At 49.2% G+C, this 26,110-nt stretch overlaps 1 protein-coding gene across 1 annotated transcript in view; it reads right to left on the minus strand.

The window, feature by feature from the left end:
- The window catches only part of AQR (aquarius intron-binding spliceosomal factor), a 576,085-nt gene that overhangs the window by 406,640 nt on the left and 143,335 nt on the right, over positions 1–26,110 (minus strand). The window contains exon 18 of the mRNA XM_069208869.1: positions 2,619–2,786. Coding sequence (XP_069064970.1) covers positions 2,619–2,786 — 168 coding nt within the window. The remainder of the gene's footprint in view (positions 1–2,618; positions 2,787–26,110) is intronic.

Genomic DNA, 26,110 nt, shown 5'->3' on the forward strand with positions numbered 1-26,110 from the left:
CAGTGTCTTTAGAAGTGGGGAGACAGGCCGGTAGAGCTGGGGCCAAAGCAGTTGGTGTCTCCGTCTTCTCTGCAGGTTTTTCAGCTCAGCAGTCCTTCTTCGTCTTAGGTTGCAGAAATCTATCTTGCTGTGTTCTGGCAGCCCCTAAATACTCGATTTAGGGGTGTGTTTAGGTCTATGGGGTTAGTAGCCAATGGCCTTAACCCTGAGGGTGGCTACACCCTCTTTGTGCCTCCTCCCTGAGGGGAGGGGGGCACATCCCTATTGGGGGAATCCTCCATCTGCAAGACGGAGGATTTCTAAAAGTCAGTCACCTCAGCTCAGGACACCTTAGGGGCTGTCCTGACTGGCCAGTGACTCCTCCTAGTGTTTCTCATTATCACCTCCGGTCTGGCCGCCAAAAGTGGGGCCGTGGCTGGAGGGGGCGGGCAACTCCACCAGCTGGAGTGCCCTGGGGTGCTGTAACAAAGGGGGTGAGCCTTTGAGGCTCACCGCCAGGTGTTACAGTTCCTGAAGGGGAGGTGAGAAGCACCTCCACCCAGTACAGGCTTTGTTACTAGCCACAGAGTGACAAAGGCACTCTCCCCATGTGGCCAGCAACATGTCTGGTGTGTGGCAGGCTGCTAAAACTAGTCAGCCTACACTGGTAGTCGGTTAAGGTTTCAGGGGGCACCTCTAAGGTGCCCTCTGGGGTGTAGGTTACAATAAAATGTACACTGGCATCAGTGTGCATTTATTGTGCTGAGAAGTTTGATACCAAACTTCACAGTCTTCAGTGTAGCCATTATGGTGCTGTGGAGTTCGTGCATGACAGACTCCCAGACCATATATTCGTATGGCTACCCTGCACTTACAATGTCTAAGGTTTTGCTTAGACACTGTAGGGGCATAGTGCTCATGCACTTATGCCCTCACCTATGGTATAGTGCACCCTGCCTTAGGGCTGTGAGGCCTGCTAGAGGGGTGACTTAACTATACCTATAGGCAGTGTGAGGTTGGCATGGCACCCTGAGGGGAGTGCCATGTCGACTTAGTTGTTTTATCCTCACTAGCACACACAAGCTGGCAAGCAGTGTGTCTGTGCTGAGTGAGGGGTCCCCAGGGTGGCATAAGACATGCTGCAGCCCTTAGAGACCTTTCCTGGCATCAGGGCCCTTGGTACCAGAGGTACCAGTTACAAGGGACTTACCTGGATGCCAGGGTGTGCCAATTGTGGAAACAAAGGTACAGGTTAGGGAAAGAACACTGGTGCTGGGGCCTGGTTAGCAGGCCTCAGCACACTTTCAAATCATAACTTGGCGTCAGCAAAGGCAAAAGTCAGGGGGTAACCATGCCAAGGAGGCATTTCCTTACAAGGATCTAGTAGCCAGTGTTCAGCTTCGCAAAGGTCTGAAGTTAGACCATGGACTGGAGTGACAAGAGCACCAAACAAAAAACCAAAAAAAAATCCAGAGCAGCCGTACCAAACTGAAGAAGGTGGTATCTCAAAACGGGCCATTCAAAGCCAAGAGTTTTGGTTGGTTGAAGTACCAACCACTTCCATACGGTCTGCATGAAGGCAGAGAGAGAATCAAGGGGATACCATACTTGTCATGGATGGTACAGGCTCAACATTGGTCCTTCTGTAAAATGTTGCTGCTACTTTTTGACCTAAGTGGTGCATTGTTGCTTCTTGAGTCTAAACACCTGGACTGCATTCTCCAATGCCTTCTAGGTCATTCAGGTCTTCAGTCAGCTGCACCCTATGTTGCTCTGCAGCTTAGTCAGATGCCTGCTCCTCTCGTCCTTCGGCTTTACAGCATCTCCTCTGAGGTACAGCCATGATTCATAGGTTTTTTCCAATTCTCAGGGGAGACAACAACAAAATGTCCTCTCTGTATTATTGTACAAAGCCTCCCATAAGCACAGACTTGGGCCGATTTTTAGAATGTAAATTCACATTAAATATGAGAAGATCAAGTTAAATGATAATATTTTGATAAATCCTAACAAAATATTCATAGCCTTATCCATGCTGAAACTAAATCCAAGTAACATATCAATCAATCAGCAGGACTAACAAGTGTATCCATCAGTGTAAAACGTTCTACACCCAATACATGTTTCTGAAACATAGCATGCCCTATGACTAATAGTAGCCTACATTTAAATCCAGCTAAAAAGCAAGAAATACTTGTGACGTAATGCATGGTTTGAGGAGAGGGGTAGAACTTTTCAACTCTATATTTCAGATGGTTGCTTACCAAATCTCATCTTTGAGAGTCAATGATTACACTTGGTGCACCTACACATAAGCTATAGAAACACATAGGTCTTATTTACAATACTGTTCTCTAAATCTCCAAGTGCTGCAAAGATTCTGAAAAGTGCAAAGGATATGGTACTGTGACATATATGCCCATTACCCCTATATGAAGGTCTCAAATCAAATTACTGGTGTTTAAGCCGACAATATAAATGCTATCACCATATTTCTCATATTTGGCTCCTTCATGTCAAAGCTCATCTCAAGTTAAATGACTAGAGCACAGAATAAACAAAATGTATTTGAGTTGAATAGGGTGAGTGTATAAGTAGTCAGAAGATGGCCATGTTGTATTGTAAATGGGTGTATATACCTTCTTCGATGACTCTTCCCTTCTCGTCCAGCATTCCCTGGATTTCACACCCCCGAACATAGAGAAGGCCACTTTGCTCAATAAAAGGCTGGCGACGATCAAACTTAGCGCCATAAGGCTGTGTGGGGCGCACCGTCACCAGGAAACACACGTCATGTTTGCGAAGACCTACAGGAAGAGAATTGAGTATCACTGAGTATCAACAGAAACCCAACTTTACATATCCACAAGTAGTTTTACAGCTGGGAACAGAAAGGGGGTTCGGGGTCATTTCTTCATTATCCACATCAAAGCAGGCACAGGGAATACACCAGAAGAATTCACTTACCTTGGGGATCGCCTTTTCTGGTGGATACTGGATTCCTTACTCCATAAGCACCGGAGTGGATGCAGGAACTTTTTATAGTAGCGCTCTCGCACATAGCTAGGTGGCGCCATGTGGGTTTACACTGGTTCAATAATGCTGAGGAAGTGATTGAGCAAAGCTGCACGTAAGTGGCACCCCAAAGCGCTGACATCCGTGTTTTGTCTGTTTTTCCATTCTGCCCCCTCAGACGAAGAGGATGAATACCTGTTGGTACCAGTGAGCTAAACACTAACCTACAACCTTTTTAAAAGTAAAAAAATGGTCACTCCACAGAACGGGGAGGAGTCAGAGCAGTGAGAAATTTGTGTTAAATTGGGTATCCACTGGAAAGAACATTACTGAAGATGAGTAACTTGTTCTTCTGATGGATACTTGTAGCAGCAGATTTCTTCCCTTAGAGCAGATATCAAAGCAGTACCTCCACAGGTGGAGGTTCTATGGTGTGGACACCGACCAGAAAGTCCTGCAGTCATTCTTATGTCGTAGCTGAGGGGGCAGGGGGAGCGAGGAACAGCTAGGCGCCGCAACATGGCTGACACACTGCGCTAGAGCTCTGAGGAAAGCGCCTGGATCCTGATGCCATTGGGCTGCTCAGGGGGCGAGGAGTGCCTCTGAAGACCAGGGGTGATACCTATAGAGGCTGCTGCTTTGACTGGCAGGGCCTTGGGCTCGGCCCTCCTAGATACGGGGAGCTGAGAAGTGGCATGAACACAAGGCAGAGAGTGTGCGTACGGACTGGGCCTTTGCCCATTGAAACCTACTGTTTGCTGGAAATGGCCGACTGCTGCTACCCTACCGTCCTCCGTCCCCACCACGACTGGACACAGTAGGCCTGGGAGGCCATTGGGGCGAATGAGAGGGGTGAGCTGAGTAGGGGCCAGTGCCAGGGCCATTGTCTTGGGCTTGAAACCCCCCCAGTCAGTACTGCAGGGAGACAGAGGGATAAAGGTGATAGTGTGGCAGAGGTGTCCTGAGTCAGTGGGGGGTGCCACTCCTCCTAATTACCCACGCATTGCTACTCACCTTCAGGGGACAGGACTTAGGGACTCCTTGTTAGTGCTTCCCCCTTTCTGATCTAAGGGGGTACCTGGGGTGCCATTGACTATTTCCCTCCTTGGATCCCAGAACCCAATGAACAGCCACTGTGGTCTGCGGAGCTGGGGTTGCTCATGCCGCTCGAGGGTAGGTGGGCTCAAGGAGTGACCTGGGGGGCCTTGGCAGTGATGCCAAGAGGCCTAGCACACTGCGGCTGGCCTGGATAGTGTGATGCAGCATAAGGCTAGAAAACAGTCAGCGCTGGCCTTGTCATCTGGGAAATCACCAGCTATGGCCTTGAAAGATCTTGTTGGTGATGGTGCACCTGCTCTGGTTCCTCAAATGGGGCTGCTTCATCAATGCAAAGTTGGACTCCATTTTAAAAACTATACCTAATACCAGGATGGATTGTGGAGGACAGGTGGATGTGGTGGGGTTAGAGTTGTTACTTTTGTGCAATGATCAGCACAAACTCTCAGGCAGGTGTAGGAGCACAGACATAACAATCTCAAACTCTATCCGCATTTGCAATTCCTCAATACGTAGGTGGAGCATCTCACCCACAAAGTTAAAGTTCTAGAAGAGAAGCTTGATGATCTCGAAGGCAGGTCGCGGCAAAATAATATTCCCATTCTTTGATTTTTGGAGGTAGCTGAGGGTGGCGACCCCACTACCTTCCACTTGATCATCCGCCCATCATGATCTTTCATTTATTGCTTCTCGCCTTCCAGGGGGCCTTGTACTACTGGCAATACTTTTATCATGGGGCCCTCTCCACTGCTACTTTCCTGGATACCTATGCCACAGGCGTGTGTCTGGTAGTCAATTCGATGCCCTCCATACCGTTCTGCAGTGCTGCCTCATAGACCCATGGGAAATACAGTGTCCTACTCTCAACTGTATTGTTTTTGCTGTTATGGTTGTTTGGGTTTAGGCAACCAGATGTTAGTCTGCCACTCCAGGGTTGGGCGTTGAGAAGTTCTGTTAATAAGCCTTTATTTTATGCTGTGTTGTTGGATGTCTCACATTGGTGTGACTGTTGAACTCTGGGATTTGCTTAGCTGCCTGGTGTACCATTCCCTCCCTGCATTGTGCCACACTACACTTTCAACATGAGTAAGCGGACTTTGATGACCTAGAACTTTGTGGCATGACCACGATCAAAAAAGAGCACTCGATATACCAATACTTTAAGCCAAGGGGGGGCCCACATAGCCTTCTTGCAGGAAACGCATCTAGTCAAAAGGGAGGCCTCCAGCCTGCGGAGGCATTAATGAGGCCAGTGTTTTGGAACTAACTACTAGGGGTAGCCCAGGGAAGTTATTATCTGGATTCACCCATCTGTCTCCTTTCGACCCATAACCATAAAATTGGATCCTGAGGAGGCGATGTGTCCTGGTGGAGGGGGTCCAGGATGGCTTACTGGAACCATTGGGATGCGTATACCCATTAAATGCTAAGCAATCTACTGTACTTGCTGCCCTTTCTTTCCAAGTAGTTTGATGGGAGCACATACCCTGGATAGCCAGGGGAGACTTCAATTGTGTTCTTGATCCTGCACTGGACCAAAGGTACCCACCTGTTCCAAACTCTCCCACTGCTGCCACCTCACTTTCATACTGGGCCACAAAATGGTCCCTCCTCAACTGTGTGAGAACTCTGAACCCCATCATTAGGGAACACTCCTTCTACTCTCCTCTACATGATGTATACGTTAGATTTGATAGGTTCTTCTGCACATCGCCGACACAAATACTTGTCACAGACAGATGCTGAGTACCTAGCTAGGACATTGTCAGATCACAACCCCCCTCTTGTTGCGACTTACATGGGGGGACTACAGACCCTCTTTGCCCACATGGAAGTTCCAAACTGAAGTTTAAAGGATCAGATATTTTGGACAACCACTCAAACAACCTCAACTACTACTACTTCACAGAGAATAACACTGTGTGTGAAACTGGATTTCTTTGCAGATGTCCCAGCAATTTTTGCCTCCTTTAGAACTACTAGATGCTGGTTTTCGACTAACAATGGCCTGAGGCCTGCTAATCGAACTCAGTGCCAGTGCTCTTTCCTTTAAAACAAGGTATGCCTAATTGTAACACAGATGGCAAAGGACTTTAGCAACCCTATTAGTCCCTAGTAAATATTACCCTTGGTACCTAGGGCATGGGTACTAAAAAGGGCCGCTAAGGGCTCCAGGATATGTAATACCACCATAAGGGACCTCATTGCCAGTGCTCTTTCCTTTAAAACAAGGTATGCCTAATTGTAATACAAAGGACTTTAGCAACCCTATAAGTCCTCTCTAGTAAATGGTACCCTTGGTACCTAGGGCATGGGTACTAAAAAGGGTCGCTAAGGGCTGCAGGATATGTTACACCACCCTACGAGACCCACAAACAAATTGCACACAGTCTGCCATCTCAGTGGTGCAAGCACACTCACTGTGTACCAAACCAAAGTCAAAGCAGGCTTTGGGCTCCCTAAGGCAAGGTGCAATATAATACATGCGAGGGCATGCCTGCATGAGCAGATATGGCCCTGCAATGTCTAGCTCTACTCCTAGATATTATAAGTGACCGGGCAACCATTTTAGACCATGGACTGGACACTGGCCATCACGAGTAGCCCAGCTAAATGATGGTTACACAGAAAATAATAGTGTTTGGTATCTAATAACTTGTCTTAATAAACCCACACTGAAACCAGTGATGGATTTATTATGACATGCACCCAGAGGGCACCTTAAAGGGCCCTCCTGAAACCTAATAGGCTCGTAGTGTGCTGGCTGACTATTATCTACCAGCCTGCCACCATAGAAACGTTTCTGACCCCCCTGGAGATGACAGCCCCTGCTCTCACAGGTCAGAAACAATGCCTGCTCTAGCAGGATGTTTTATCACCTCCGAAAACAGGATGGCTAGTAAATCTTCATACCAAGGCCAAGGACTTCAAAGTCCGTGCTGCCTTCGATGTGCGACCCCCACCTTCCCCTAGACCCACGAGAGGCAACCTCCTACCCTGAGGCTCATTTGGCACTAGGACAAGTGGGAAATTAGATAGTCAGGAGGTGTGATTACAATGCCAGGCAAGTCGCATCCTTAGGGTGTGCTAACTGCAATGAACGCAAAAATAGGAATATCACTATCTTGTGTGTGGTGGAATTAGGCACTCTGTGACAGGGTTATGCCCACTTCACACATAAAGAATTCATATAGTGGATGTAGTGACCCCAAGGGTAAGTACTAAGTAGCCCATTCGCTACTCACTTTCCATCCCTTTAACCCCACTAAATTCAGTATTATATAGTCCCTGACACCAGGAACTCAGGATTGGTTGGACCAAAAAAAATGAGGACACTGTATAGCAGCAAAAATCAAGAACTGAAGAGCAGCAACAGATCTGGCCCCAACTCTGCCGGCCAGCTTGCTGGTCTCGACAATTGGGCCAAAGTCGTCTCGTCCTGCAGCTGCTTTGCCGCCAAAGCCTGGGAAATGTCCCAGCCCTTCAAGGAACCACCAGCATCTCCCGTGGAGTAATCCAGCTACTCCTCTGCACCCTGCAGGCACCCAAGAAGAGCCTTGAGAGCCCGAACCATGGAAAACCCGACACCAAAAAGCACAACTGCATCCAAGCCCCCCAGCCTGAGTCGAAGTGGGCCAACCGTGCCACCAAGGTCCTGAGATCCTCCAGAACTGAACCCCACATTGAGTTTGGCCAGATTGGTCCCCCAGTCACTGCATGCAGACTCTTTTGTGCAGGAACGAAGAGCCGCAAGAAGTCTTCACGTCGCGATCTGACGGGCAAAGCAGAACTGCACACATGCCCCCCAGTTGCTGTGGGCAACTGTGGTCTACACCATAGTCGGTCCACAGCACAGGAGGTCCTTTCAAAGTAGCAGCCTGATCAGAGGACAGATGCTCATGCCCAGAAGGTCTACGTACAACAATCTCCTCGCCCAATCCGGAGCCACTAGGTTAACTTGTGCTCAGTCATTCTCGATCTTCTCCAGAAGGGTGGGTCGGGAAGGCATATGGGAGTCTTGTGTTCCATACCAGCTGGAATACATCTCCTAATGAGTGTTCTGGCATAAACTCCAATGCTCAAAATTTGTGACACTGTGTGTTCTTGATGATGGAGAAAAGATCTAGTCAGGGTTCTCCCCAGTAATAAAGATGGCCTGTGTCACCTGGTGATGTAACTGCCACTCAATTTCTCAGAAACCGCCTGCTCAGTTCGTCCGCTTTGGCATTAAGGGACCCTGGCAAGTGATTCGCAATCAGGGAAATGCTCAGACGTTCCAGCCATCTGGAAAGGTGCAGTCTCTTCTAACACGGGACCCAGAGCCCTACACCACACTGCTTGTTACAGCACCACATGGCAGTGGTGTTGTCCATGTGAACCTGCACCAGCCTCCCCCGATAGACGGCACAAATGTCTTCAGAGTCAGACGGATGGCCCACAAATCCGGCAGATAGTTGTGGAGCCAGCCCTTCACCAGAGACTTTAGTCCCTTGATTTCCACTGCGCACAGATAACCTCCCCAGTCAAGCTCAGACAAGTTCTTCACCACATTCAGCTGTGGGTGGGGAAGGAAAAGGGGTCTCCTACTAGACCAAATGCATTTGAGAGGCAAGCAATGCATGTCCAAAGCCGTCTCCTCAGGGTGACACTGATCTGATTGCCTGGAGGCTGGGCCAACTCCAACATCCAAGTTCCATTGTAGACCCCACATGTGCCACTTGTGATAGGTGATGAGGATATAGGAGGCTAAGAGGCCAAAAAGCTGCTTTCATGGGGATTCAGCAATGAGCCTGAAACAACAGGATTAATGTCCTGACTTTGTGCAGCAGAGGAAAAGCCTGTACTCCACTGTGTCCAGGATTGCTCCACTGAATGAAAGCCTCTATGGAGGAGTCAGGTGGGGCTTTCGCCCTTTGGCAGTGAACCCATCAATCTCAAAAAAGTAAAATATGTGCTTGACAAATGCCTCAATCTGCTTGGATTCCCTATGCAGAGAAGTAGTAAGAAATGAATTAGGTTCCACCTTACTGCTTGAAGCCTGCACAATAAAGTTCTGAGTTGGGATGCTTGGTGAGAAAATCCTGGTCGCCAGGCACTGGACAATGGCATCTGTTCACCTGTCTACTCTCAAGCACGCAAGAACAATGCCTCAACAAAACAGTCATCAAATTATCAGTGAGGGCATCATTAAAGAAAAACAAGGGCTCAGAAGTATCTGGCCCAAGCTGTAAGATCTCAGTAACGACATGTAAAGAAATGGCTCCCTGTTGCAGTTACCCCCCACTTTTTGCCTGATACTGATGCTGACTTGACTGAGAAGTGTGCTGGGACCCTGCTAACCAGGCCCCAGCACCAGTGTTCTTTCACCTAAAATGTACCATTGTTTCCACAATTGGCACAACCCTGGCACCCAGGTAAGTCCCTTGTAACTGGTACCCCTGGTACCAAGGGCCCTGATGCCAGGAAAGGTCTCTAAGGGCTGCAGCATGTCTTATGCCACCCTAGGGACCCCTCACTCAGCACAGACACACTGCTTGCCAGCTTGTGTGTGCTGATGGGGAGAAAATGACTAAGTCGACATGGCACTCCCCTCAGGGTGCCATGCCAACCTCCCACTGCCTGTGGCATAGGTAAGTCACCCCTCTAGTAGGCCTTACAGCCCTAAGGCAGGGTGCACTATACCACAGGTGAGGGCATATGTGCATGAGCACTATGCCCCTACAGTGTCTAAGCAAAACCTTAGACATTGTAAGTGCAGGGTAGCCATAAGAGTATATGGGCTGGGAGTCTGTCAAAAACGAACTCCACAGCTCCATAATGGCTACACTGAATACTGGGAAGTTTAGTATCAAACTTCTCAGAATAATAAACCCACACTGATGCCAGTGTTGGATTTATTAAAAAATGCACACAGAGGGCATCTTAGAGATACCCCCTGTATTTTACCCAATTGTTCAGTGCAGGACTGACTGGTCTGTGCCAGCCTGCTGCTGAGAGACGAGTGTCTGACCTCATGCGGTGAGAGCCTTTGTGCTCTCTGAGGACAGAAACAAAGCCTGCTCTGGGTGGAGGTGCTTCACACCTCCCCCCTGCAGGAACTGTAACACCTAGCAGTGAGCTTCAAAGGCTCAAGCTTCGTGTTACAATGCCCCAGGGCACTCCAGCTAGTGGAGATGCCCGCCCCCTGGACCCAGCCCCCGCTTTTGGCGGCAAGTCCAGGAGAGATAATGAGAAAAACAAGGAGGAGTCACTGGCCAGTCAGGACAGCCCCTAAGGTGTCCTGAGCTGAGGTGACTCTGACTTTTAGAAATCCTCCATCTTGTAGAAGGAGGATTCCCCCAATAGGGATAGGAATGTGACCCCCTCCCCTTGGGAGGAGGCACAAAGAGGGTGTATCCACCCTCAGGGCTAGTAGCCATTGGCTACTAACCCCCCAGACCTAAACACGCCCTTAAATTTAGTATTTAAGGGCTACCCTGAACCCTAGAAAATTAGATTTCCTGAACCTACAAAGAAGAAGGACTGCCTAGCTGAAAAACCCTGCAGAGGAAGAACAGAAGACACCAACTGCCTTGGCTCCAGAAACTCACCGGCCTGTCTCCTGCCTTCCAAAGAATCCTGCTCCAGCGACGCCTTCCAAGGGACCAGCGACCTCTGAATCCTCTGAGGACTGCCCTGCTTCGAAAAAGACAAGAAACTTCCGAGGACAGAGGACCTGCTCCAAAAAGAATGCAACTTTGTTCCAAGGAGCAGCTTTAAAGAACCCTGCAACTCCCCGCAAGAAGCGTGAGACTTGCAACACTGCACCCGGCGACCCCGACTCGACTGGTGGAGAACCAACACTTCAGGGAGGACCCTCCGGTGACTCTACGACTGTGAGTACCAAAAGTTGTCCCCCCTGAGCCCCCACAGCGACGCCTGCAGAGGGAATCCCGAGGCTTCCCCTGACCGCGACTCTCTGAAACCTAAGTCCCGACGCCTGGAAAAGACCCTGCACCCGCAGCCCCCAGGACCTGAAGGACCGGACTTTCAGTGCAGGAGTGACCCCCAGGAGTCCCTCTCCCTTGCCCAGGTGGTGGCTACCCCGAGGAGCCCCCCCCTTGCCTGCCTACACCGCTGAAGAGACCCCTTGGTCTCTCATAGACTAACATTGAAAACCCGACGCTTGTTTCTACACTGCACCCGGCCGCCCCCGCGCTGCTGAGGGTGAAATTTCTGTGTGGGCTTGTGTCCCCCCCGGTGCCCTACAAAACCCCCCTGGTCTGCCCTCCGAAGACGCGGGTACTTACCTGCAAGCAGACCGGAACCGGGGCACCCCCTTCTCTCCATTCTAGCCTATGCGTTTTGGGCACCACTTTGAACTCTGCACCTGACCGGCCCTGAGCTGCTGGTGTGGTGACTTTGGGGTTGCTCTGAACCCCCAACGGTGGGCTACCTTGGACCAAGAACTCAACCCTGTAAGTGTCTTACTTACCTGGTAAAACTAACAAAAACTTACCTCCCCCAGGAACTGTGAAAATTGCACTGTGTCCACTTTTGAAATAGCTATTTGTCAATAACTTGAAAAGTATACATGCAATTGAAATGATTCAAAGTTCCTAATGTACTTACCTGCAATACCTTTCAAACAAGATATTACATGTTAAATTTGAACCTGTGGTTCTTAAAATAAACTAAGAAAAGATATTTTTCTATAACAAAACCTATTGGCTGGATTTGTCTCTGAGTGTGTGTACCTCATTTATTGTCTATGTGTATGTACAACAAATGCTTAACACTACTCCTTGGATAAGCCTACTGCTCGACCACACTACCACAAAATAGAGCATTAGTATTATCTATTTTTACCACTATTTTACCTCTAAGGGGAACCCTTGGACTCTGTGCATGCTATTCCTTACTTTGAAATAGCACATACAGAGCCAACTTCCTACATTGGTGGATCAGCGGTGGGGTACAAGACTTTGCATTTGCTGGACTACTCAGCCAATACCTGATCACACTACAAATTCCAAAATTGTCATTAGAAATTGATTTTTGCAATTTGAAAAGTTTTCTAAATTCTTAAAAGACCTGCTAGGGCCTTGTGTTAGATCCTGTTTAGCATTTCTTTTAGAGTTTAAAAGTTTGTAAAAGTTTGAATTAGATTCTAGAACCAGTTTTAGATTCTTAAAAAGTATTCCAACTTTTAGAAGCAAAATGTCTAGCACAGATGTGAATGTGGTGGAACTCGACACCACACCTTACCTCCATCTACAGATGAGAGAGCTAAGGTCACTCTGTAAACTAAAGAAAATAGCAATGGGCTCCAAACCTACCAAAGTACAGCTCCAGGAGCTTTTGGCAGAGTTTGAAAAAGCCAACCCCTCTGAGGATGGCAACACAGAGGATGAAGATAGTGACTTGGAGGAAACTTCCCCCCTACCAGTCCTATTTAGGGAGAACAGGGTCTCTCAAACCCTGACTCCAAAAATAGTAGTCAGAAATGCTGGCTCCCTCACAGGAGGGTCCAGCCTCTCTGAAATCACTGAAGGTAACTCCAGTGAAGATGACCACCTGTTAGCCAGGATGGCCAAAAGATTGGCTTTAGAGAGACAGCTCCTAGCCATAGAAAGGGAAAGACAAGAGATGGGCCTAGGACCCATCAATGGTGGCAGCAACATAAATAGGGTCAGAGATTCTCCTGACATGTTGAAAATCCCCAAAGGGATTGTAACAAAATATGAAGATGGTGATGACATCACCAAATGGTTCACAGCTTTTGAGAGGGATTGTGTAACCAGAAAAGTGAACAAATCTCACTGGGGTGCTCTCCTTTGGGAAATGTTCACAGGAAAGTGTAGGGATAGACTCCTCACACTCTCTGGAAAAGATGCAGAATCTTATGACCTCATGAAGGGTACCCTGATTGAGGGCTTTGGATTCTCCACTGAGGAGTATAGAATTAGATTCAGGGGGGCTCAAAAATCCTCGAGCCAGACCTGGGTTGATTATGTTGACTACTCAGTGAAAACACTGGATGGTTGGGTAACTCGAAATGAAGTGTATGACTATGTTGGGCTTTATAATTTGTTTATGAAAGAACACATTTTAAGTAACTGCTTCAATGAAAAGTTGCATCAGTATCTGGTAGACCTAGGTCCAATTTCTCCCCAAGAATTGGGAAAGAAGGCAGACCACTGGGTCAAGACTAGGGTAACCAAAACTTCCACTGGGGGTGACCAAAAGAAAGGGGTTACAAAGCCTCCCCAGGAGAAAGTGGGTGACACTAGAAACAAAGAAAAAGAGTCCCCTGTAGGCCCCCAAAAACCAGACCAGGTGGGTGGGCCCAGAGACACAACCCAAAACAAAGGTGGGTACCAGGGTAAGAGCTGGGATGCCACTAAGGCATGGTGCCATAACTGTAAACAGACAGGGCACCACACCAAGGACACTTCTTGTCCCAAAAACAAACCCCCTAGCAAAATCCCAGGGGTGACCAGTGTAGCCATTGGGGATGACTCCTCAGATGAGGAGGTCTTCATAGCCTTCAACTGGAAAAAGGGCCCAACAGGTGAGTTGGAGATTCCAGAGGGAAGTAGACACTTCCACCACCTACAGGTGAATGGAATCCCAGCCACTGCCCTGAGAGACACTTGTGCCAGTCACACTATTGTGCATGACAGGCTGGTGTTCTCAAACCAGTACATCCCAGGTGAGATGGCCAGAGTAAGAGTTAGCCCAGACAGGGTCACTAATAGGCCTGTGGCTTTTGTGCCCATAGAAGTGGGTGGGACTTTTAGCTGGAGAAGGGTGGTAGTCAGTACAGACCTCCCCCTTGATTGTCTCCTTGGAAATGACTACCCAGAGGTTAGTCAGAGCCCAAGAGAGGAACTGGTCCAGTGCCAGTCCTCTCCCAAGGATTCTGGAGTGCCTGCCTCTGCAGTAAATGCAAGTAGGCCCCAGAAGAAAAAGAAAAGGAAACAGAGTAGGAAAGGTGGACAACCTTTAGCCAAGGTTCCAGTAAGCCAAGGAGATTCTGCTCCAGTAGGGGAGAACTCCAAAAGTGGCTCTGATAAAGTCCAACCTGACCCACAAGAAGTCCTGGCTAGTCAGGCAACTGTTAAGCCTGAGTGGGTGGCTCCTCAGCTAACAGAAGAAAGAGTGGAAGAAGGGTGTTTACTACAAGATGTGGTAACCCCCCACTCTAATACAGCAGACAGGCACCCTGAACCCAAAGAAGCCTGTAACTTAGCCCCTTCCCTTGTAGGTGAAGAGCTAAAGGTGTGGTTCTGGGCACTGACAGCTGTCAGTGGCCTCTGCTGGGTGTTAGCCTTTATGGCTGCACTATCCTTGGCATGGTGGTCTGACCCCATGCCAAATAGCAAGTTAGGCCCCCTGACCCTGTTGGTCATGGTGGGGTTACTCCAGCTCTGGGTAACCTCTTTGGGTAAGCTAGGGGTGACCCTGGCTAAGATAAGATTAGCAGAGGTGGATACCTCTAACCCCAAAATAGAGAGAATGGGTGAAGACATAAAAAGCACAGACAAGAGGCAGTTCAGACTAGGTCCTATCACTGTGGAAGTGGGTCAGTTCCCCAGAGGGAATGACCTGAACAGGAGGATGTAAGGCAGAGTAGGCCCTGCAACAAACCAGCCTATTTCCTCTACTCTTCCTCGCCTGACAGACTAGGAAGACTCTCCCAGCTTTGGCTGAGTCTCCTGGCCTGTGGGCTGGGGGGGGCTTGTGTAAAGAAATGGCTCCCTGTTGCAGTTACCCCCCACTTTTTGCCTGATACTGATGCTGACTTGACTGAGAAGTGTGCTGGGACCCTGCTAACCAGGCCCCAGCACCAGTGTTCTTTCACCTAAAATGTACCATTGTTTCCACAATTGGCACAACCCTGGCACCCAGGTAAGTCCCTTGTAACTGGTACCCCTGGTACCAAGGGCCCTGATGCCAGGAAAGGTCTCTAAGGGCTGCAGCATGTCTTATGCCACCCTAGGGACCCCTCACTCAGCACAGACACACTGCTTGCCAGCTTGTGTGTGCTGATGGGGAGAAAATGACTAAGTCGACATGGCACTCCCCTCAGGGTGCCATGCCAACCTCCCACTGCCTGTGGCATAGGTAAGTCACCCCTCTAGTAGGCCTTACAGCCCTAAGGCAGGGTGCACTATACCACAGGTGAGGGCATATGTGCATGAGCACTATGCCCCTACAGTGTCTAAGCAAAACCTTAGACATTGTAAGTGCAGGGTAGCCATAAGAGTATATGGGCTGGGAGTCTGTCAAAAACGAACTCCACAGCTCCATAATGGCTACACTGAATACTGGGAAGTTTAGTATCAAACTTCTCAGAATAATAAACCCACACTGATGCCAGTGTTGGATTTATTAAAAAATGCACAAAGAGGGCATCTTAGAGATACCCCCTGTATTTTACCCAATTGTTCAGTGCAGGACTGACTGGTCTGTGCCAGCCTGCTTGTAAGGAAATGCCTCCTTGGCATGGTTGCCCCCTGACTTTTTGCCTTTGCTGATGCTATGTTTACAATTGAAAGTGTGCTGAGGCCTGCTAACCAGGCCCCAGCACCAGTGTTCTTTCCCTAACCTGTACTTTTGTATCCACAATTGGCAGACCCTGGCATCCAGATAAGTCCCTTGTAACTGGTACTTCTAGTACCAAGGGCCCTGATGCCAAGGAAGGTCTCTAAGGGCTGCAGCATGTCTTATGCCACCCTGGAGACCTCTCACTCAGCACAGACACACTGCTTGCCAGCTTGTGTGTGCTAGTGAGAACAAAACGAGTAAGTCGACATGGCACTCCCCTCAGGGTGCCATGCCGGCCTCTCACTGCCTATGCAGTATAGGTAAGACACCCCTCTAGCAGGCCTTACAGCCCTAAGGCAGGGTGCACTATACCATAGGTGAGGGTACCAGTGCATGAGCATGGTACCCCTACAGTGTCTAAACAAAACCTTAGACATTGTAAGTGCAGGGTAGCCATAAGAGTATATGGTCTGGGAGTCTGTCAAACACGAACTCCACAGCACCATAATGGCTACACTGAAAACTGGGAAGTTTGGTATCAAACTTCTCAGCACAATAAATGCACACTGATGCCAGTGTACATTTTATTGTAAAATACACCACAGAGGGCACCTTAGAGGTGCCCCCTGAAACTTAACCGACTGTCTGTGTAGGCTGACTAGTTCCAGCAGCCTGCCACACCAGAGACATGTTGCTGGCCCCATGGGGAGAGTGCCTTTGTCACTCTGAGGCCAGTAACAAAGCCTGCACTGGGTGGAGATGCTAACACCTCCCCCAGGCAGGAGCTGTAACACCTGGCGGTGAGCCTCAAAGGCTCACCCCATTGTCACAGCCCAGCAGGGCACTTCAGCTTAGTGGAGTTGCCCGCCCCCTCCGGCCACGGCCCCCACTTTTGGCGGCAAGGCTGGAGGGAACAAAGAAAGCAACAAGGAGGAGTCACTGGCCAGTCAGGACAGCCCCTAAGGTGTCCTGAGCTGAGGTGACTCTGACTTTTAGAAATCCTCCATCTTGCAGATGGAGGATTCCCCCAATAGGGTTAGGATTGTGACCCCCTCCCCTTGGGAGGAGGCACAAAGAGGGTGTACCCACCCTCAGGGCTAGTAGCCATTGGCTACTAACCCCCCAGACCTAAACACTCCCTTAAATTTAGTATTTAAGGGCTACCCCGAACCCTAGAAAATTAGATTCCTGCAACTACAAGAAGAAGGACTGCCTAGCTGAAAACCCCTGCAGAGGAAGACCAGAAGACGACAACTGCCTTGGCTCCAGAAACTCACCGGCCTGTCTCCTGCCTTCCAAAGATCCTGCTCCAGCGACGCCTTCCAAAGGGACCAGCGACCTCGACATCCTCTGAGGACTGCCCCTGCTTCGAAAAGACAAGAAACTCCCGAGGACAGCGGACCTGCTCCAAGAAAAGCTGCAACTTTGTTTCCAGCAGCTTTAAAGAACCCTGCAAGTTCCCCGCAAGAAGCGTGAGACTTGCAACACTGCACACGGCGACCCCGACTCGGCTGGTGGCGATCCAACACCTCAGGAGGGACCCCAGGACTACTCTAAGACTGTGAGTACAAAAACCTGTCCCCCCTGAGCCCCCACAGCGCCGCCTGCAGAGGGAATCCCGAGGCTTCCCCTGACCGCGACTCTTTGAATCCTAAGTCCCGACACCTGGGAGAGACCCTGCACCCGCAGCCCCCAGGACCTGAAGGACCGGACTTTCACTGGAGAAGTGACCCCCAGGAGTCCCTCTCCCTTGCCCAAGTGGAGGTTTCCCCGAGGAACCCCCCCCTTGCCTGCCTGCAGCGCTGACGAGATCCCGAGATCTCTCATAGACTAACATTGCGAACCCGACGCTTGTTTCTACACTGCACCCGGCCGCCCCCGCGCCGCTGAGGGTGAAATTTCTGTGTGGGCTTGTGTCCCCCCCGGTGCCCTACAAAACCCCCCTGGTCTGCCCTCCGAAGACGCGGGTACTTACCTGCAAGCAGACCGGAACCGGGGCACCCCCTTCTCTCCATTCTAGCCTATGTGTTTTGGGCACCACTTTGAACTCTGCATCTGACCGGCCCTGAGCTGCTGGTGTGGTGACTTTGGGGTTGCTCTGAACCCCCAACGGTGGGCTACCTTGGACCAAGAATTAAGCCCTGTAAGTGTCTTACTTACCTGGTTAACCTAACAAATACTTACCTCCCCTAGGAACTGTGAAAATTGCACTGTGTCCACTTTTAAAACAGCTATTTGTGAATAACTCGAAAAGTATACATGCAATTTTGATGATTTGAAGTTCCTAAAGTACTTACCTGCAATACCTTTCGAATGAGATATTACATGTAGAATTTGAACCTGTGGTTCTTAAAATAAACTAAGAAAAGATATTTTTCTATATAAAAACCTATTGGCTGGATTTGTCTCTGAGTGTGTGTACCTCATTTATTGTCTATGTGTATGTACAACAAATGCTTAACACTACTCCTTGGATAAGCCTACTGCTCGACCACACTACCACAAAATAGAGCATTAGTATTATCTATGTTTACCCCTATTTTACCTCTAAGGGGAACCCTTGGACTCTGTGCATGCTATTCCTTACTTTGAAATAGCACATACAGAGCCAACTTCCTACATTGGTGGATCAGCGGTGGGGTACAAGACTTTGCATTTGCTGGACTACTCAGCCAATACCTGATCACACGACAAATTCCAAATTGTCATTAGAAATTCATTTTTGCAATTTGAAATTTTTCTAAATTCTTAAAAGTCCTGCTAGGGCCTTGTGTGTTAAGTCCCTGTTTAGCATTGTCTTTTAGAGTTTAAAAGTTTGTTAAAAGTTTGAAATTAGATTCTAGAAACAGTTTTAGATTCTTTAAAAAGTCTTCCAACTCTTAGCAAAATAATGTCTGATACAGAGATGAATGTGGTGGAACTCGACACCACACCTTACCTCCATCTTAAGATGAGGGAGCTAAGGTCTCTCTGTAATATCAAAAAAATAACCATTGGCTCAAGACCTACCAAAATTCAGCTCCAGGAGCTGTTGGCAGAGTTTGAAAAAGCCAACCCCTCTGATGATGACCTCACAGAGGAAGAGATTAGTGACTTGGAGGCCAATGTCCCTCCTCCAGTCCTAAATAGGGAGAACAGGACCCCTCAAGTCCTGTCTCCAACTGTGTTAGTCAGAAATAGTGAGTCCCTCACAGGAGGGTCCCACATTTCTGAAATCACTGAGGATGCTCTCAGTGAAGATGACCTCCTGTTAGCCAGGATGGCCAAAAGATTGGCTTTAGAGAGACAGCTCCTAGCCATAGAAAGGGAAAGACAAGAGATGGGCCTAGGACCCATCAATGGTGGCAGCAATATAAATAGGGTCAGAGATTCTCCTGACATGTTAAAAATCCCCAAAGGGATTGTGACAAAATTTGAAGATGGTGATGACATCACCAAGTGGTTCACAGCTTTTGAGAGGGCTTGTGTAACCAGAAAAGTGAACAGATCTCACTGGGGTGCTCTCCTTTGGGAAATGTTCACTGGAAAGTGTAGGGATAGACTCCTCACACTCTCTGGAAAAGATGCAGAATCTTATGACCTCATGAAGGGTACCCTGATTGAGGGCTTTGGATTCTCCACTGAGGAGTACAGGATTAGGTTCAGGGGGGCTCAAAAATCCTCGAGCCAGACCTGGGTTGACTTTGTTGACTACTCAGTGAAAACACTAGATGGTTGGATTCAAGGCAGTGGTGTAAGTAATTATGATGGGCTGTACAATTTATTTGTGAAAGAACACCTGTTAAGTAATTGTTTCAATGATAAACTGCATCAGCATCTGGTAGACCTAGGACCAATTTCTCCCCAAGAATTGGGAAAGAAGGCGGACCACTGGGTCAAGACAAGGGTGTCCAAGACTTCAACAGGGGGTGACCAAAAGAAAGGGGTCACAAAGACTCCCCAGGGGAAGGGTGATGAGACAACCAAAACTAAAAATAGTAAAGAGTCTTCTACAGGCCCCCAAAAACCTGCACAGGAGGGTGGGCCCAGAGCCTCTTCACAAAACAATGGGTACAAGGGTAAAAACTTTGATCCCAAAAAGGCCTGGTGTCATAGCTGTAAACAGCATGGACACCAAACTGGAGACAAGGCCTGTCCCAAGAAAGGTTCCACTCCAAACTCCCATCCAGGTAACACTGGTATGGCTAGTCTCCAAGTGGGATCAACAGTGTGCCCAGAGCAAATCAGGGTCCACACTGAAGCTACTCTAGTTTCTGAGGGTGGGGTGGATTTAGCCACACTAGCTGCCTGGCCGCCTAACATGCAAAAATACAGACAGCAACTCTTAATTAATGGGACTAGAATAGAGGGCCTGAGGGATACAGGTGCCAGTGTCACCATGGTGACAGAGAAACTGGTTTCCCCTGGCCAATACCTGACTGGAAAAACTTACACAGTCACCAACGCTGACAATCAGAGAAAAGTACATCCCATGGCAATGGTTACTTTAGAATGGGGAGGGGTCAATGGCCTGAAACAGGTGGTGGTCTCCTCAAATATCCCAGTGGACTGTCTGCTTGGAAATGACCTGGAGTCCTCAGCATGGGCTGAGGTAGAACTAAAAACCCATGCAGCAATGCTGGGTATCCCTGAACTGGTGTGTGTGAAAACAAGAGCACAATGCAAGGCACAGGGTGAACAAGTAGAGCTGGAGTCTGGAAGAATGGCCCAGCCTACCAAGAGAACAGGAAAGTCAGTTGGGAAACCAACTACAACACAGCAAAAGAAAGGGAACCTCTCTTCTCAGGGAGAAGTTCTGCCCTCTGAGGGAACTGAGCCTTTGGAGCTTGAACCTTATCAGGTTGAGCTCTTAGGCCCAGGGGGACCCTCAAGGGAGGAGCTGTGTAAGGGACAAGAAACCTGTCCCTCTCTTGAAGGCCTTAGGCAGCAAGCTGCTGAAGAGTCCAAAGGCAAGAAAAATGGAACACATAGGGTCTATTGGGAAGATGGACTCCTGTACACTGAGGCCAGAGACCCCAAACCTGGTGCCACTAGGAGAGTGGTAGTGCCTCAGCTGTTCAGGAAGTTCATCCTAACATTGGCCCATGACATTCCCCTTGCTGGACATTTGGGACAAACCAAGACGTGGGAGAGGTTAGTCAACCACTTCTACTGGCCCAATATGTCCAACATGGTTAAAGAGTTTTGCCTCTCCTGCCCCACCTGTCAAGCCAGTGGTAAGACAGGTGGGCATCCAAAGGCCCCCCTCATTCCACTTCCAGTGGTGGGGGTTCCCTTTGAAAGAGTGGGTGTGGACATAGTTGGTCCACTAGAACCTCCCACAGCCTCAGGAAATATGTATATCCTGGTAGTAGTGGATCATGCTACCAGGTATCCTGAAGCTATTCCCCTTAGGTCGACTACTGCCCCTGCAGTAGCCAAGGCCCTCATTGGTATCTTTACCAGAGTGGGTTTCCCTAAGGAGGTGGTGTCTGACAGAGGTACCAACTTCATGTCAGCATACCTAAAGCACATGTGGAATGAGTGTGGAGTGACTTATAAATTCACTACACCATACCATCCACAAACTAATGGCTTGGTTGAGAGGTTCAACAAGACATTAAAAGGCATGATCATGGGGCTCCCAGAAAAACTCAAAAGGAGATGGGATGTCCTCCTGCCATGTCTGCTTTTCGCTTACAGGGAGGTGCCACAGAAGGGAGTAGGATTCTCACCCTTTGAACTTCTGTTTGGTCATCCTGTAAGGGGACCACTTGCCCTTGTTAAAGAAGGCTGGGAGAGACCTCTCCATGAGCCTAAACAGGACATAGTGGACTATGTACTTGGCCTTCGCTCTAGAATGGCAGAGTACATGGAAAAGGCAACCAAAAACCTTGAGGCCAGCCAACAGCTCCAGAAGTTTTGGTATGACCAAAAGGCGGCACTGGTTGAGTTCCAACCAGGGCAGAAAGTCTGGGTTCTGGAGCCTGTGGCTCCCAGGGCACTCCAGGACAAATGGAGTGGCCCTTACCCAGTGCTAGAAAGGAAGAGTCAGGTCACCTACCTGGTGGACCTGGGCACAAGCAGGAGCCCCAAGAGGGTGATCCATGTGAACCGCCTTAAACTCTTCCATGACAGGGCTGATGTGAATCTGTTGATGGTAACAGATGAGGATCAGGAGGCAGAGAGTGAACCTCTCCCTGATCTTCTGTCATCAGACCCAAAAGATGGCACAGTAGATGGGGTGATCTACTCAGACACCCTCTCTGGCCAACAGCAAGCTGATTGTAGGAGAGTCCTACAACAGTTTCCTGAACTCTTCTCCTTAACCCCTGGTCAGACACACCTGTGTACCCATGATGTGGACACAGGAGACAGCATGCCTGTCAAGAACAAAATCTTTAGACAGTCTGACCATGTTAAGGAAAGCATCAAGGTGGAAGTCCACAAGATGCTGGAATTGGGAGTAATTGAGCGCTCTGACAGCCCCTGGGCTAGCCCAGTGGTCTTAGTCCCCAAACCTCACACCAAAGACGGAAAGAAAGAGATGAGGTTTTGTGTGGACTACAGAGGGCTCAATTCTGTCACCAAGACAGATGCTCATCCAATTCCAAGAGCTGATGAGCTCATAGACAAATTAGGTGCTGCCAAATTCTTAAGTACCTTTGACTTGACAGCAGGGTACTGGCAAATAAAAATGGCACCTGGAGCAAAAGAGAAAACAGCATTCTCCACACCTGATGGGCATTATCAGTTTACTGTTATGCCCTTTGGTTTAAAGAATGCCCCTGCCACCTTCCAAAGGTTGGTGAATCAAGTCCTTGCTGGCTTGGAGTCCTTTAGCACAGCTCATCTTGATGATATTGCTGTCTTTAGCTCCACCTGGCAGGATCACCTGGTCCACCTGAAGAAGGTTTTGAAGGCTCTGCAATCTGCAGGCCTCTCTATCAAGGCATCCAAATGCCAGATAGGGCAGGGAACTGTGGTTTACTTGGGCCACCTTGTAGGTGGAGGCCAAGTTCAGCCACTCCAACCCAAGATCCAGACTATTCTGGACTGGGTAGCTCCAAAAACCCAGACTCAAGTCAGGGCATTCCTTGGCTTGACTGGGTATTACAGGAGGTTTGTGAAGGGATATGGATCCATTGTGACAGCCCTCACTGAACTCACCTCCAAGAAAATGCCCAAGAAAGTGAACTGGACTGTGGAATGCCAACAGACCTTTGACACCCTGAAACAAGCAATGTGCTCAGCACCAGTTCTAAAAGCTCCAGATTATTCTAAGCAGTTCATTGTGCAGACTGATGCCTCTGAACATGGGATAGGGGCAGTTTTGTCCCAAACAAATGATGATGGCCTTGACCAGCCTGTTGCTTTCATTAGCAGGAGGTTACTCCCCAGGGAGCAGCGTTGGAGTGCCATTGAGAGGGAGGCCTTTGCTGTGGTTTGGTCCCTGAAGAAGCTGAGACCATACCTCTTTGGGACTCACTTCCTAGTTCAAACTGACCACAGACCTCTCAAATGGCTGATGCAAATGAAAGGTGAAAATCCTAAACTGTTGAGGTGGTCCATCTCCCTACAGGGAATGGACTTTATAGTGGAACACAGACCTGGGACTGCCCATGCCAATGCAGATGGCCTTTCCAGGTTCTTCCACTTAGAAAATGAAGACTCTCTTGGGAAAGGTTAGTCTCATCCTCTTTCGTTTGGGGGGGGGGTTGTGTAAGGTAATGCCTCCTTGGCATGGTTGCCCCCTGACTTTTTGCCTTTGCTGATGCTATGTTTACAATTGAAAGTGTGCTGAGGCCTGCTAACCAGGCCCCAGCACCAGTGTTCTTTCCCTAACCTGTACTTTTGTATCCACAATTGGCAGACCCTGGCATCCAGATAAGTCCCTTGTAACTGGTACTTCTAGTACCAAGGGCCCTGATGCCAAGGAAGGTCTCTAAGGGCTGCAGCATGTCTTATGCCACCCTGGAGACCTCTCACTCAGCACAGACACACTGCTTGCCAGCTTGTGTGTGCTAGTGAGAACAAAACGAGTAAGTCGACATGGCACTCCCCTCAGGGTGCCATGCCGGCCTCTCACTGCCTATGCAGTATAGGTAAGACACCCCTCTAGCAGGCCTTACAGCCCTAAGGCAGGGTGCACTATACCATAGGTGAGGGTACCAGTGCATGAGCATGGTACCCCTACAGTGTCTAAACAAAACCTTAGACATTGTAAGTGCAGGGTAGCCATAAGAGTATATGGTCTGGGAGTCTGTCAAACACGAACTCCACAGCACCATAATGGCTACACTGAAAACTGGGAAGTTTGGTATCAAACTTCTCAGCACAATAAATGCACACTGATGCCAGTGTACATTTTATTGTAAAATACACCACAGAGGGCACCTTAGAGGTGCCCCCTGAAACTTAACCGACTGTCTGTGTAGGCTGACTAGTTCCAGCAGCCTGCCACACCAGAGACATGTTGCTGGCCCCATGGGGAGAGTGCCTTTGTCACTCTGAGGCCAGTAACAAAGCCTGCACTGGGTGGAGATGCTAACACCTCCCCCAGGCAGGAGCTGTAACACCTGGCGGTGAGCCTCAAAGGCTCACCCCTTTGTCACAGCCCAGCAGGGCACTTCAGCTTAGTGGAGTTGCCCGCCCCCTCCGGCCACGGCCCCCACTTTTGGCGGCAAGGCTGGAGGGAACAAAGAAAGCAACAAGGAGGAGTCACTGGCCAGTCAGGACAGCCCCTAAGGTGTCCTGAGCTGAGGTGACTCTGACTTTTAGAAATCCTCCATCTTGCAGATGGAGGATTCCCCCAATAGGGTTAGGATTGTGACCCCCTCCCCTTGGGAGGAGGCACAAAGAGGGTGTACCCACCCTCAGGGCTAGTAGCCATTGGCTACTAACCCCCCAGACCTAAACACGCCCTTAAATTTAGTATTTAAGGGCTACCCCGAACCCTAGAAAATTAGATTCCTGCAACTACAAGAAGAAGGACTGCCTAGCTGAAAACCCCTGCAGAGGAAGACCAGAAGACGACAACTGCCTTGGCTCCAGAAACTCACCGGCCTGTCTCCTGCCTTCCAAAGATCCTGCTCCAGCGACGCCTTCCAAAGGGACCAGCGACCTCGACATCCTCTGAGGACTGCCCCTGCTTCGAAAAGACAAGAAACTCCCGAGGACAGCGGACCTGCTCCAAGAAAAGCTGCAACTTTGTTTCCAGCAGCTTTAAAGAACCCTGCAAGTTCCCCGCAAGAAGCGTGAGACTTGCAACACTGCACCCGGCGACCCCGACTCGGCTGGTGGCGATCCAACACCTCAGGAGGGACCCCAGGACTACTCTAAGACTGTGAGTACAAAAACCTGTCCCCCCTGAGCCCCCACAGCGCCGCCTGCAGAGGGAATCCCGAGGCTTCCCCTGACCGCGACTCTTTGAATCCTAAGTCCCGACACCTGGGAGAGACCCTGCACCCGCAGCCCCCAGGACCTGAAGGACCGGACTTTCACTGGAGAAGTGACCCCCAGGAGTCCCTCTCCCTTGCCCAAGTGGAGGTTTCCCCGAGGAACCCCCCCCTTGCCTGCCTGCAGCGCTGACGAGATCCCGAGATCTCTCATAGACTAACATTGCGAACCCGACGCTTGTTTCTACACTGCACCCGGCCGCCCCCGCGCCGCTAAGGGTGAAATTTCTGTGTGGGCTTGTGTCCCCCCCGGTGCCCTACAAAACCCCCCTGGTCTGCCCTCCGAAGACGCGGGTACTTACCTGCAAGCAGACCGGAACCGGGGCACCCCCTTCTCTCCATTCTAGCCTATGTGTTTTGGGCACCACTTTGAACTCTGCATCTGACCGGCCCTGAGCTGCTGGTGTGGTGACTTTGGGGTTGCTCTGAACCCCCAACGGTGGGCTACCTTGGACCAAGAATTAAGCCCTGTAAGTGTCTTACTTACCTGGTTAACCTAACAAATACTTACCTCCCCTAGGAACTGTGAAAATTGCACTAAGTGTCCACTTTTAAAACAGCTATTTGTGAATAACTCGAAAAGTATACATGCAATTTTGATGATTTGAAGTTCCTAAAGTACTTACCTGCAATACCTTTCGAATGAGATATTACATGTAGAATTTGAACCTGTGGTTCTTAAAATAAACTAAGAAAAGATATTTTTCTATACAAAAACCTATTGGCTGGATTTGTCTCTGAGTGTGTGTACCTCATTTATTGTCTATGTGTATGTACAACAAATGCTTAACACTACTCCTTGGATAAGCCTACTGCTCGACCACACTACCACAAAATAGAGCATTAGTATTATCTATTTTTACCACTATTTTACCTCTAAGGGGAACCCTTGGACTCTGTGCATGCTATTCCTTACTTTGAAATAGCACATACAGAGCCAACTTCCTACACTGCTGCTAAGAGACGAGTGTCTGACCTCATGCGGTGAGAGCCTTTGTGCTCTCTGAGGACAGAAACAAAGCCTGCTCTGGGTGGAGGTGCTTCACACCTCCCCCTGCAGGAACTGTAACACCTAGCAGTGAGCTTCAAAG

Source organism: Pleurodeles waltl, chromosome 9 (assembly GCF_031143425.1).
Source record: "Pleurodeles waltl isolate 20211129_DDA chromosome 9, aPleWal1.hap1.20221129, whole genome shotgun sequence".
Classification (NCBI taxonomy): Eukaryota; Metazoa; Chordata; class Amphibia; order Caudata; family Salamandridae; genus Pleurodeles; species Pleurodeles waltl.